Source organism: Aptenodytes forsteri, unplaced genomic scaffold (assembly GCF_000699145.1).
Source record: "Aptenodytes forsteri isolate BGI_AS27 unplaced genomic scaffold, ASM69914v1 Scaffold33, whole genome shotgun sequence".
In the NCBI taxonomy this organism is placed as follows: domain Eukaryota; kingdom Metazoa; phylum Chordata; class Aves; order Sphenisciformes; family Spheniscidae; genus Aptenodytes; species Aptenodytes forsteri.
This window is the reverse complement of record NW_008795037.1, coordinates 881,848-895,630: the sequence shown is the minus strand read 5'-3', so window position 1 is coordinate 895,630 and position 13,783 is coordinate 881,848. Positions and strand designations below refer to the sequence as shown.

At 39.6% G+C, this 13,783-nt stretch overlaps 1 protein-coding gene across 1 annotated transcript in view; it reads left to right on the top strand.

Moving 5' to 3' along the window:
- Positions 1–13,569, top strand: part of CUNH16orf87 (chromosome unknown C16orf87 homolog) — a 16,053-nt gene extending 2,484 nt beyond the window's left edge. The window contains exons 2-4 of the mRNA XM_009276703.1: positions 4,024–4,120; positions 6,831–7,013; positions 13,021–13,569. Coding sequence (XP_009274978.1) covers positions 4,024–4,120; positions 6,831–7,013; positions 13,021–13,139 — 399 coding nt within the window. The 3' untranslated portion in view covers positions 13,140–13,569. The remainder of the gene's footprint in view (positions 1–4,023; positions 4,121–6,830; positions 7,014–13,020) is intronic.
- Positions 13,570–13,783: the final 214 nt, after the last annotated feature.

Here is a 13,783-nt window from a genome sequence, read left to right as displayed (position 1 = left end):
CCCCTCGGCCGCGGTCGGTGGCGGAGCTGCGGGACCCGCTCCCTCGGCGCAGCTGTGGTGTCCGCCGCCCTGAGCCACCGTCCCTCCCCAGCAGCGCCCCGGGGACGCGCGCCGCTGCCGCGCCACCCTTGGCTCGTCCTCGTAGGGCACGGTAGGCGTGCGCTGTCCCGCACTGACCTTTCGCCGAGCCGGGCGGAGTTTAGAGGCCGCTCGCAGCCGCCTTCCACCTCCCGGGGCGCCGGGCTGCGTGCCGTGCCCCGGTTGCCGAGCGGCTCCCCGCGTTAGCGCACGCAGCCTTGCTTCCTGTTTTCTCCCCTCTGTGTTTCGGTTGTGGCTGCTTCTCGCTACCCGCCGCTGCAGATCTTAAGTGTGCAATAGCAACGCGAGAAGCCGTCGACCGAGCTGTTTGCTTTTGAGGGAGGAGGGGGAAAAAATTAAGCTGTCTCCGTGCCGCTGTGAAGCAGTGTTTATATGAAGTAAATAATTGTTGCCTTTGCAGTCTGTGCTTGGAATGTGGATTAAATGTCGTGTTCCTCTTGCAGGGTAGTGCAATAGTTATATTACGCTGAAGTGACGTTCAGAATTGTTTGTTTATGCGCTAGTATTGTTTAGTAACTACGTGATTTATTAAAAATATAATGAACTTCGTAACTTATACAATGCAGTTTGTCCTTTGGATGACTAATGTCCCTAAGGCTAGTCGGGAGAGTGCTCAGTTGCGTTATTTTCTCATGGAGTAGTTTAGAAACAGCAGAGTTGAGACCTTTGCTGCAATTTCTATCGTGCAGTCCAAATGTATACCTGAACTGTTGTTTACGTCTCACTGCAGTTTTGTTATGTGTACAAAATGGAGTGACTTACACTTAAACACTAACAACAGCCGATTTGAACTGTTACTGTATCACGAGCTTGTCTTCGTTTGCGCTCTTTACTGGTAATGATGTTACTATTAAAAATAGGCCAGTTTGTTCCAGCAGCGCTCCTCTGCTGGAACAATAGCACAGCGCTGCAGAAGGCTGCTGTGGGGCTCAGGGTAGGGGGAGAGGCTTTTGCGTGTAGTCATGGGAAACACGTTTCTATTATTTGATCCTGAAACTTGACGGGTATACGCTATTTTAGCTATACTTAAAAAAATAATCTCGTGCCATTTTTCTTTACTTATAAAGATTAAAGAAAAGTCATCTTATTCTGACTTGCATAGTTTTTATAGTGTTTCTACTCATCCTGGAACAGCTTGGAAAGTTAAGCTGGGGGGGGGCATCCTTTCATGTTTTAAGCAGTAGAACCACTGAAAATGCGCACGTTAAGCGTGTCACTGAAGTACTATTTCTGAGAAAAAATTGCGTGCCAAGCTCTTGTTATTCAGTTGGTGAAAGAAGAAATTAAACTGAGTGAGAAGTTGAGTATGAGAGTAGTGGGTTTTGGGGGTTTTTTTTGTTGTTTTTTTTTTTTTTTTAAATAAATGTAGTGAATGTCAAACCACCAACAACAGGAAGAGCAAGTAAGCAAACATTATAGGCTTTTTAAGCTGATGCTGAAACTTTCACTTTGTTCTGCGCTTTAAAACTAAAACACATGATACGCATGTGTCAATGTAGATTTTCTGTTAGCAACTCTTCTGTGGCTAACATGGAATTAATGTGCATATGTGTCCTCCCCGGCACAAGCATTGCTCATAGGACCTTGTTTTCCAGTGCCAAACGTTTGAGAGGGGACAAGAAACTAAAACCTACAGTACAAGTCAGCCCTTTGCAGAGTGTGGGGAAGCTCTTGCGTGACTCTTAAGTGGTTGTGTCCTGTACTAGTGTTTCTTAAATTCTTCCATAAACAAGGGCTTTGCATTTGTTTCGGATTTCTTTGCTGGAAGTGGCATGCATGGAAATATTTAGACAGCCACAAATGTTGGAGTGCAATGTTGAGTAACACTTTTTAAGGCTTTTAAGCTTCTGTTGTAATTTAGATGCTATGTAATTGCCATTTAGACTTTTTTAAAATAAAAGAAGGTTTTTGATGATACTTTCACAACCAAAGCACAGCCCCATTAAACTAGGGAGCCTGAAGTACTTGCAGTCAATCAGAAGAAATAATTATCACTTCTTAATTTAGCTTCAGGTAAACTTTCTTGTATGAGAAACTCAATTTCTTTTTGGTTAGGAAAATGTTAAACAGTAAAATAGTGTTTGTAGGACTATGTTGCCTTAATAATTATGTTACAGGATGTTATCAGTGTAGGTCTTCAAAGGATAACATATCTTTCAGTGAATAAGCCCCTTCCCACCTAGTCCCACCTGCAAATGACACACACACCTACATGCGGAACCTGTAACACGAGAACAATATTGTTCTGTTAAACACAGTTAAGTTCACTGAAAAATATTGGGTCTGCTCCAATCCCCTTGGGTGGCTTTCCCCGCTTTTTTTTTAGGCTGAGCCTGGAAACTTAATTATTGGAGAGACGCAGGTGTTCAAAAATGGGCTTAAATGAAACTCCTGTATCACCTTAACAATACAGACAAACTGTCTGCTAAATAGTGTTTTTTAGTACTCTTATACTGACTTATGAACAAGGAGATAAGCGTGCACACAAGTCTGCTGAGTTCTGAGCTTTAAGGTTCAATAAACCTTAATTAGAATTGTTTTTATTATGTCAGTATCTCCATAAAGGGAGTTAAAGTCTCTACTTAAATAAAACCTATATGAAAAGTCTATCTGTAAGCTGTTCATAGGGTCAAGTACAGGAGTTAAGATGTGCTACAGAAGGCAAAATAATTTGTTTATTCTGAGTAGCAGTTAAGTTTCCCATTACAAATTCGTGTACTAATTTGGCAGCTTTTTTCCTAGCCAATAGAACATTGGAACTTGATTCTTCTGCATGTCTGGTAAAATTGAGCAGGGAGTCGTGGTTCCGTACTCCTGTTTGTTTCAGTGGACGTTGGCAAACTTGTAGAGACCTGTCTTAAAGAATTACACTTGAGAAATTACCTCCTGCTTTTTTTTCCCCACTGTCGTGCTTCAACATGACTTGACTTCAATGTGTGTTAATCTCTTCCAGATCTCTCTTTAAACTTGCTTTGATTTGTGTTTTCAGTCTTACACCATATTGCTTTGATTAGGTTTATTCCTTACTACTTTAAAAGATCTCGACTTTAAGTAAGGTAACGAGGTTTGTAATTTATCAGCATCACTTTTTTTAATTGCTCAGAGTAAGATTTTTGTCATTTTTCATGTAAGTGTGGCATTTTCAGGTTTTCTCATCTTGTTTTAAATTGTCTTATGCTGGGGGAATGTATTGCTCCTGACCGCTTAGCTGATCAGGAGAAGCGCTATAGTCTCTCAAACTCTTCAGCCTGCAGTCAGCTGTTGCCTAGCTGTGGTAGGTTATTTGCGTTTTGAGTTAACTAGGTCCTTCTGTAACCATCCGGCCTTGTCTGCAAGGTAGAGTGTGGTACAAATGCATCTGTTTTGCTTCGGGTTCTATTGTGCCTCCTGTTTAAAGCTGCTCCTGCTCTCCAAAGGAGCTCCTTTCAAATGCCTCTGAAAGTGAATATATTCAGAATGTACTGACAGTTTTAACTCATACTTTTTTTTTTTTTAAGTAAATGAAGGAAGCAAAACTGGGAATGTCTGACTGATTTGACTGGGGATATTTGAGAGCTCTGAGGAGAAATTATATTTCTATTCTAATTCACCCTTGCTTTAGTACTCTCCACTTTCCCCCACCCTCTTCCTGATAGTCTGGGGGAAAGGGTTTGTAGCACAAAGCAGTCACAACAGCTGTACACTTCAAGCTTGATTTCTAACAACTGCATAAAGAAAAGGCTTGGTGGGTGATTCACAGCTGAACCTGTTTTTATTACATTTAAATACAATTGTATAATAGCACAGGCCATAGTTTGCAGTACAGACTGAATTTGAAGAGGTATCTCTGAGGACAAAATGCGAGTTACTAGGTTTTTTCTTCATCAGACAGGAATTTTGTCATAATTTGAAATGATCTGAAATATTTGTCTTTTGTTTTCCCAGGTTCCTGTTGCATGTAAATCATGTCCCTGTGGCTACATATTTATTAGTCGAAAACTCTTGCATGCTAAACGTGCTGAGAGATCACCACCCATCACAGGTAATACTTACAGAGATGGGAAGAAGGAGACAACAGTTCTTTCCCTTTATTTCTTGGAGGCAAAGGATAGAGTATTTTACTTCTCTCTATAAACTGGCTTTTGTCAGTTCACTTTCCTTTGAATTTGCGCATGGTAGACTTTTAATATGTTAATTTTTCTTGAATTTTGAGAGGGGGGGAAAGCTGGTGGTTTTTTTCAGTCTTAATTCCTTTGTACTTATGATGTTGGCATTTATTCTGTGTATATTCTAGCTGTGCATATTGGTCGCTATGCAAAATAACTCCCTACAGAAAGCTTTCTGTTAATCCTATTTTGAAGCTAAATGTCTAGATGTGCCAGAGGGATCAGATTTCAGAGTACGTGCTGACTGAAGCTGGGTTTTCTGAAAGTAAAAATCCTCTTTTTTTTGAAGAAGTTATGCTGCGTTATACTTATTTATGAACACCTGAATGGCACTTGGTATAACATTGGTCATATGTTTAATCTAAAACCAGATGGGTCTTGAGTCTCTCTGCATGGTTAAATTAAAAAAATGGTGTATTTTTTGTGTCTAACTTGTGTCTTTTGTTGTTGACGGGCACAGTAAGAAGTCAGTTGAATATGCGTTCTGGCATGATTAACATTCTCCTTGTGTTCATTTTTATCACTTCCTCCAGTCCTAGTAGGGATTAGTCAGAACAAGCACAGGGAAGAGGTCTAAAAAAAAAAAAAAAGTATCTGATTTATAATGTCTACTTCTTAAAATTACCTGCCAGGCATACAAAATGGAAGCTAAGTATTTGATATTTTGTATCAGTATTTTGAAGGATACTTGGCTTACCATCTTGTAGGAATTATATGACATTATGATAGATAACTGAACTTTCAAGGTGGAGGAGGTTAAGCAATGTCTGTGGTACTGTTTGGAAGTGTTGGTCAATTTTCTTTCCCCCTCCCCGATTGTTTTATTTGAAAGTTGATAAAGTAGTTACCAAATGAAGCTGAAAGCCATAATCTGGTAGAGCAAAGCTCTTGTATAATTCAGCTTTGTACATAGGAAATGCACCAGGGGCGGAAGAACCCCATGCATGAATATACACTGGGGGCCACCCCTCTGGAAAGCAGCAGCTTTGCAGGCAAGGAACTGGCGTTCCGGTGAACAGCAGGTTGAACATGAGCCAGCAATGTGCCCTCGCGGCAAAGGCAGCTAACGGTATTGTGGGCTGCGTTAGGCAAAGAATTGCCAGCAGGTCGAGGGGATCCCTCCCTTCCGCTCAGCGCTGGTGAGGCCACGCTTGGAGTACTGTGTTCAGTTCTGCACTCCCCAGTACAAGAGAGACATGGACATACTGGAGAGAGTCCGATGAAGGGCCACCAAGATGATGGACTGGAGCATCTCTCTGAGGAAAGTCTGAGAGAGTTGGGACTGTGCAGCCTGGAGAAGAGAAGGCTCAGGGGAATCTTATCAATGTATATAAACACCCAAAGGAAGGGTGTAAAGAAGATGGAGCTAGGCTCTTTTCAGTGATGCCCAGTGACAGGACAGGAGGCAATGGGCACAAACTGAAACAGAGGAGTTTCCCTCTGAACATCAGGAAACACATTTTTACTGTGAGGGTGACCGAGCACTGGCACAGGTTGCCCAGAGAGGTTGTGCGGTCTCCGTCCTTAGAGATACTCAAAAGCCATCTGGACGTGGTCCTGGGCAACCGGCTCTTGGTGGCCTTGCTTGAGCAGGGGGGTTGGACAGGTTGGTCTCCAGAGGTTGCTACCTCAAACTTCTTGTGATACTGTGAAATACAGCTTTTGTATTAACATTAGTGACAAGTTACCCTGCTGTCCAGTTTGTACCCTGTGTCTATACAAGATTAATGGGACAACTGCAGCAAAAGGAAACCAGTTCCCCAGGAAGATACAGTGGGAGACCGTGTATGTCTGTATTGTGCTCATAAGGTAACTGCAACTTCTTTTAGAAAACATTGTTCCAGTATTTTCAACAATATAGCTGCTGCAGGGTGGTGCTGCAGCCTTGCAAATGTGCAACCAGTCTGTGTTGAATAGTGTGTTGTGGTGACTGTACTATTTTCAATACCCAAGCCTGTTAATCTATACTTAACTTACAGGTGAAACTCACGTAAATACTCTTTTTTGTGACTCTGGTCTGTAGGAAAACAATACACCAGTATTAAGTATTATGAGGCCTTGTCGTAGGCTAGATTTGGTGGGACATGTATGCTATGTAATGTGGCATTTACTGACAGCATTGTTGACTCAGCATCTCAATTTGTGTGAGCAGCAGGAATGATTTCATCATTAGTGTCAAAAGAAGATGAAGTACTTCGCTGTTTTCCTATATGATAAACTTTTTTTGGCTAGTGGAAACATGCAATGGGCTGTCTTGATGGCTGTGATCTGTACAGGTTTTTTCCATCTTATTATGGAAAACTGGACTTTTTGTATACTAGCAAATGTCTCATGTTGCAAAATGCATTTGAAGTAATTAAAGGCTTGATCCTGTAATCAAGAAATGAAGTGTCATTCTGGATCTGGCACCTTAATTTTTGCATGGATATTGTGCTGATGTAATTGTTCTGTAAAGGTATAGACATCTAACCACTTTTGCTAAGAGATTTAAAGAAAAAAGGTGATTGGGTGGGTAAGCACTAAGAGTAAATTAAGAACAAAGATGGAAACAACCCTAGATCATACCATCTCTATTCATTTGCACAGAAAACAAGAGTGAGGCCAAAAGGAGACGGACAGAGAGAGTTAAGCGAGAGAAGATAAATTCTGCAGTAAATAAAGACTTAGAAAACCGAAAAAGATCCAGGTCTAACAGCCATTCAGATCATAGCAGACGAGGAAGAGGAAGACCTAAGAGTGCCTCAGCCAAAAAGCACGAGGAAGAAAGAGGTATGAGAACTGGAAAAATATGTTAATTGGGTTTTCTTTTTGTATGAAGATTTTTTTTTTTATCAATAAACATTTATACAAATCAAACCATTTAAGTAACTAGACTAGTTCAGCCAATACCCAATATCTTAATATGGGGAAGGGACTGTTTCACATCTGTAGAGACCTCTGGGTTTACGTTTCAGTGTCTGATTGGAACTAACTACAAAGAACTAAGTCTGTATTTTTAGCCACCAGATAAAGTTTCAACATGTAGGTTGAAAGCCATTGGACTGTAGTGCTTAGTAGTTTTTTTTGGTTTGGGATTTTTTTTTTTTGCGGTACCCCTGCTCTACATCGCAAGGACAAACAATATAATGATGCCTGTTATCAGAGAGTGATTAGGATGATTGGGTTGCTTAAAAAGTTCCTTGAAACCTTTTGGAGGGCCAAAGTAAAAAGGGCATCTTAGGTCACTACTATGACCTCAATTTTTATCCCATGTTTCTACAGAATAATACTCTAGAGGAAAGAATGCTACCTTGCTTGTTAAGGTTCCTTGGTGACCTGCTGTTCTTAGTCTTTATACAATAAAGAGACTGTTACATGCACTAGAGTAATTTTGGAGCCCTTCAAGTGTGTGACTGTCACTTCGGATTCCTGTTTTTATAAGAGCCTATTGACACTGCATTTGCTATCTATGGTTTTGGAGATACTACTTTTAGGCCTGAATAATTAATTCAAAGCTTAGCATAGACTTAAAAAGGCTGGAAGGCAGATAGGAGGGGAAGAACAAGGCTTCATGTAAACATTCAGAAGATCTTGTTCTTAAAACTACTGAAACCATCAGGCATACCTTGTGGCATAACTCAGAAATGCAATTGTTTTTTTTTCCCCTGCCACCTTGTTTGTTAACAAAAATGGGTGTTAATCCATGCTGCAAAGCGAGTTCCTTTAACTTCTAACTTGTCAAAATCAATTTTGTTGTCTCTGCTGTTTAATGTAAATCTGTCCATTCTTAAAGTTTCTTTCATATAAAAATGAAGTATAAATTGGAATGTTGTTGTTGTTTTAGTGCTTTGGCTGTGGAAAGAGGAGATAGAATTTCATTTCTGTATGTTTTCTGGATGGCAATTGCTTTACTGTAATAGGAATATGCTTATAATATCTAATCTCTTCACTGTTGCATATGGCTTATTGATGTATGTAGCTTCACAGAATACAGAGCTTCCCTATTTGTTATTGATCCAAGCTAGACTTTGTCTAGCACCTATAGGATCATTTCTAGGCATTTTAGTGCCAGTCTAGTTCACGCACAGTTTTGGTTTGAAAATTCCTGCAAGCTTGTTGCGTTACCCTATGAAAGTAAATCTTCTTTCCTGTCCCCTGAAAAAGAGGATCTAAGCAATCAAAAGAAAATATCCATTCTCTTAATGCATGGTTTGTAGTCTCCGAAAAGCAAGAATTTGAAAGCATGAGGGATATTTAGAGAACATGTTTTCCTATCCAAAACTAGGCTGAATGTTTTTTGCCTCTTGCGTCATACTCCGAAGTGTGACAATATGCCAGTGCTCTGAGGTAGAAAGCTAGAAACACAGATGTAGTGAGATCTTCGCATGAGAGTGTGTGTGTGGTATCTTGTTTTCTTGGTGTTTGGTGTTATGTTTTTTTTTTTAAGTTGAATCTCACTTGAGAAGATTGCCTTCATCTTCTTGTCCTGTCTTACCATCCCCTTTACTTGGTACTGTGACTACTGCTACTATTTTTTCCTCAACCTCTTTTGCAGAGCTGGTACAGAGCTTGGGTTCACACCCATTTGTAATGGTCTTTGCTCCTCACCAGTACAGCACAGCTTATTGGTTAGGAATAAGTGGGCTTAGGATATTTTCTTACTTCTGACCTATTTCTGGTTATATCAGACTGTAATGTGTGTAGACCACTGTGGTGATTATTGGGCAGATTTAAAAAAAAAAAACGAACAAAAAGTTGATATATATGGCTGTCACGGCTGTAAAACTAAATTCAGTAGAGAAACCATCATTTTTTAAGTAATTATTATAAAACAGGTGAACATTGACTTCTCCATTTTCAAGTGGCTTATAAAATTGGCCTAACTACTACATGTGGAGTAATTAGTGAGGAATTTTAGAAATATTCTTCCTTTACCAAATGTGCTGCTGGATAGTGCTGTTTGTGTAAAAGCATATTCAGCAACTTTAATTCTTCTACTCCAATTAAGGTGACTTTTGTGTGACTCATTGCTAGTCCTTCTATCAGTCTGCATAGTGTTGAAAGTCAGTTCTGGAGTGCAAGATATTAGCTTAGTGTTAGACTTTAAGTATATTATTTCCTTGCCTATTGTATATTTCTAGGATATTTTGGGTACACGTTACTTGCTGCTAGAGATTGGGCTATTCTTCTTTCCCCCAAAAGACTTGAAGAGAGGCCACAGCTTGCAAAGCTGTTAAATATTTGGTGCCTGTTAGGCTTCTGCAAAGCCTAATGCATTTGTAGATGAAAAACAGGAGGACAGAGAACACCTGAATTATAATAGCAAGCAAGAGCAGATTATCGGTCCATTTGAAGACCACCCAGCTGTGAAAATTTTCTTCCTAAAGACACCCATGACATCTCTAGCTTTGCTTCCTTGCTTGTGTTGTGCTCTTTTCATACATAGCGTGCTTGTTCCCAGTTATGTCTGTGCCTTTGACTAGTTCTTTTGTATCCTTCATGACTGGTTCACATCAGAGCAAAGAGCTGCAGGACTCAACAGCAATTAAGAAGAATAGGAGAAGCAAAAGGTCTTTTTAAAATAAGCATTTTATCCTGCAGGTTTAGTAAGAAGGAATGGAGGGGGAGGAAAGAGGAAGCTGATGTAGATTGAGGGGATCTGGAGAGTGCTGGGACCGAGAGAATACTCCTATCACATGTTTCAGAGCCACGTGATGACTGTGGAAAATAGGAACTTCTCACTGCAGGCTTGGCTTGTCAAAATTGTCACTTAATTTGTTTGTCAGAAATGTTACAATATGTTTTGAAAATAGAAACTTCATAATAATCTGATTCTGATTTTTGTTGCAGTGGTGGTATGGTTTTTGTTTTACTGTGTGGGACTGTGATACACAGCTAGACAGGTTCCCAGGCTGCCTTGTTATCTAGGTAACAACCTGGATTATATTAAACCAAACAAAAACACCCTCGTATGCCGGAGGAAGTGGTATTGGTTATTCTGCTCCTGAAAGAGGTTACCATCAAGTGAGACTCAATAAGAGTGGCCTGGAGTCTTATTAAAGCATACTTGATACTTAACAAGGGGTGAATCTTTATAAAGATATATACACTTCAGTATCCTGGTAAAACTTAAGCTGAGTTAAATTTCTTGACCCAAGTTCTCCTTTTCCAGTAATTTCTGACTGTATTACTCATACATTTGCTTGCTCAATGTGCACATTTGAAATAGTTTACTATCTTGCATAGTGAATCTCAGAACTTTGGATTTTGAATCCATACAAAATTTGTGAGGGGGGAGGGTCCATATTTGATTTATACATAGATCACAATTTTAAGGGCTGTGGGTCTAGTGGGCTGCAGGAGGTCTGGGGATGCGAGAGACATGCTACAAAGAAACTGAATATTTTCACCTAAATAGCCTCTTAGTTGTATATCGAAAGACTTAATATTTCTAATGTCTTACAAAAATGGTATTGTAATTCTGTGAGACAGTCTTTTGCTAATATTAGAGAAGTGAGTCAAAACTACTTTCAGATAAGACTGTGAAGTGGAAAGTTTTAATAGTGTCTGTAGAAACCATGGTATCCTATGAGTAGCATATGATAAAATGCCAGGCAGGTGCAAGCTCTTCACTAGTTACTGATGAGAACTGGAATTGTCTTAAGAATGCATAAAGCTTGCAAACCTGTGTTAATCCCTGATACTGTTTGGTATCAAGATTTCAATTCTTTAAAGCTGAAGTCTCTCAGAACGAGCCAGTACTTTGGGAGGAGAGAGGGGAAAGGAAACTTGAGAAAGTTTTGTGTTTTGTTTTTTTTTTGCTAAGAAGTCTACAATCTGTTAACAGTAACCAGGAGGGGGACAAAAAGTATTTTTAATTTTGCTGGGTGCTGACAGGTTCAGGTGGTGGCTGGATTTGTTTGGATCGGGAAGTTTGAAAAAAGGGGAGGGGGTTAGATATGAAAATAGAAAAGGTTAATGTGGAATAACCAGTGTGCGTAGTGTCTGTGTTCAGAACAACTCCCAGCATTGTTAATTTGTAAATGGTGGGAGGGAGGAAGTGGAGCAACCCAGACTGAGTGTACATATAGAAACTGATTTGTCTTAAACTACAGGGTAGGACTTGCAGCGAAACTCAGTTTCTCAGCTTTCATTTCAAACTCAATGCACTGGGGAATAGCCTTGTGTAGCCAACGAACAAGCAGAAATCACTTACATTCCAAATATTAAGCATGCTTTGATTTCTTTTATTTTGTTAAGGCAAGTTTCTTGTTTTCAGACTAAAAACTGATGCATCTTTGTGTGTCCAGGCTCCTTGCTAAGCAATTTTACTTGCAGGGAAAGGTGAGCTTATGTGTGATTTAAGTTGTCTAGAAATCTTTAAGTAGAGGGTTTTGTTGCTGTGTGTCTCTATCAGTATTAAATCAGAACACAGTGGTAAAGGATTTTTCAGTTTCTCCCACTTAGTTGTTTAACACAAGCACTTGACTTCACAGGGAAGGTAGTCTGTTGGAATGGTGTCTGTACCTGTAACACAGACAGTCAGGTGTGAAGCCAAATCTAAAAATGTTGTTATGAATGTGGACCCATTGAAGGAATAACTATGTGAGTAGGTGGAGATATGAGATGCTGGGATCTCTTTTCCATATGGTGCTTTCCATTATTTTCCAATGCTGCTTTGTCTTTCACCTGGCCATTGCTGATTTAGGTGTCTTGGTGGAGCAGTCTGCCAGTGTGCTGTGGTCAAAAAGAGCGTGCATGTGTGTGTCTGTGTGTTAATGAGACAGAGGGGTCTGTCAGGTGAGCGTTGTGTTGTGATTGTAAGTTAGTCCAGGCCACTGTGGAACTTGGATTAGAGATGGAGTTCCACAGCTAGACACCAACCTTAAAGCTCTCTGTATATTCCTCTCTTCTCTGTGTCTACAAGCTTCGTCTTCTGCTGACAAAGCTGTGTTTTGGTTTGTTTTTTGTTTTTTGGTTTTTTTCTTAATGAGTTGTGTCAGCTACCTGTGGCTAGCTAAACCGGGATATAAATAGTCATGATCTGGAGTAAGTGGTATTTATGAAAGTACTATTCTATTAGTTTTGTCATATGGTATAGTGTAACTTAGTGTACTTGAGCACTGCAGTATAGAAACTTCTTGATGGCTTGCTGTTGTGTATCTGTCGCCTTCAAAGAAGCCAACATCAGCAGAGGGAATTCAGAGGCTTTGCCTTGCTCACTGAGGTGTTAGCTTTGTTCTCTATCTGGGATAAGATTGAAAGTCTGTGGTATAGAAAGTCCAGAAATGTTCATGGTGACAAATTGGGAACCTGACTTGTGCCATGTATCTGCTCTTTGGTTTTGGACGCTGTAATTAAACTCTTGGGTTTCTGTTACTTAGATGTAAAATAGGGGGACAAATGTCATATTTAATGAGGATATGGTGAAATATCTTTGTTTTCTAGGATGGGAGGTGTTTATGAAAAAGCAAAAAATCCCCCAAAACTGGAGGAACACTTGAATGCTCTTTTGTGTCAGGAATCAATATAACGTTAGTGACTCATTCTTTCTTTGTCATTAAAGAACAGAAATTCAGTCATGCTTTTGGATGACTAATTCTTGACACTTCTAGCACCTTTGTGTGCCTCCATTCCTTCCTCCTCTCTCTCGATCCCTCCCTGCATAGGAGTTGATTGTCTAACTTCTTTTCAATTCCAGTACTCCATTCCACATAATTTGTTAACTACTATGTAACTTGCATTAACTTTGGATAATGGAGAAAGCTTCTAATAGTGACTTTTTTTTCTTCTACAGAGAAACAAGAAAAAGAAGTTGACATGTATGCTAACCTTTCAGATGAAAAGGCCTTCGTATTTTCAGTGGCCTTGGCGGAAATAAACAGAAAAATTATCAATCAAAGACTTATTCTGTAACTTGTAAGCACAATCTGATGCATTTATATGCAGAATGGCTAGCATGTTTCCAAGGTGTCGTGGACTCTCGGAAAGTGTGTTGTCTGCACCAACAAGGACGATAGTATTTCCTGTTAAAATTCTGCTGCTGTTCTTGGAAATCGAATTCTGTCTCTACAAGTCAGAAAGAAAGTGTTCACAAGATTGTGCTATGAGAAATCAGAAAGCAAATATGTTTTACACCTTGAAGACAAATGCTAGACAAATGCACAGAGAGACTGCACCCATTCCAGAGCACTTCTTTTAAATTTGCTGCCAGAAATGCAATATTTTAAATATTTTCAGAAATAAATGATTTTCCTTTAAAATTATATATTTCAGATTTTTCAGCTATATTGCAGTTTACGTATGTACAGTTCACATAACTTTTTAATAAATTGATATTACAGTATTTTATTGAACTGGGAATTAAGTACATTTTTGATACTTAGGGTGTGTTGGTTTTAATCCTCTCAGAAATCTGGTATTCATCCTAAGGATGACTTTAGATTTGCATTTTTGTAATAGGTATGATATAAATCCAATAGGAAGAAAACTAAAGTGGCTTCATTTTGAGGGATTATTCTGCTTGACAACTTCGTATTGTTTATGAATTCTCTGTAGAA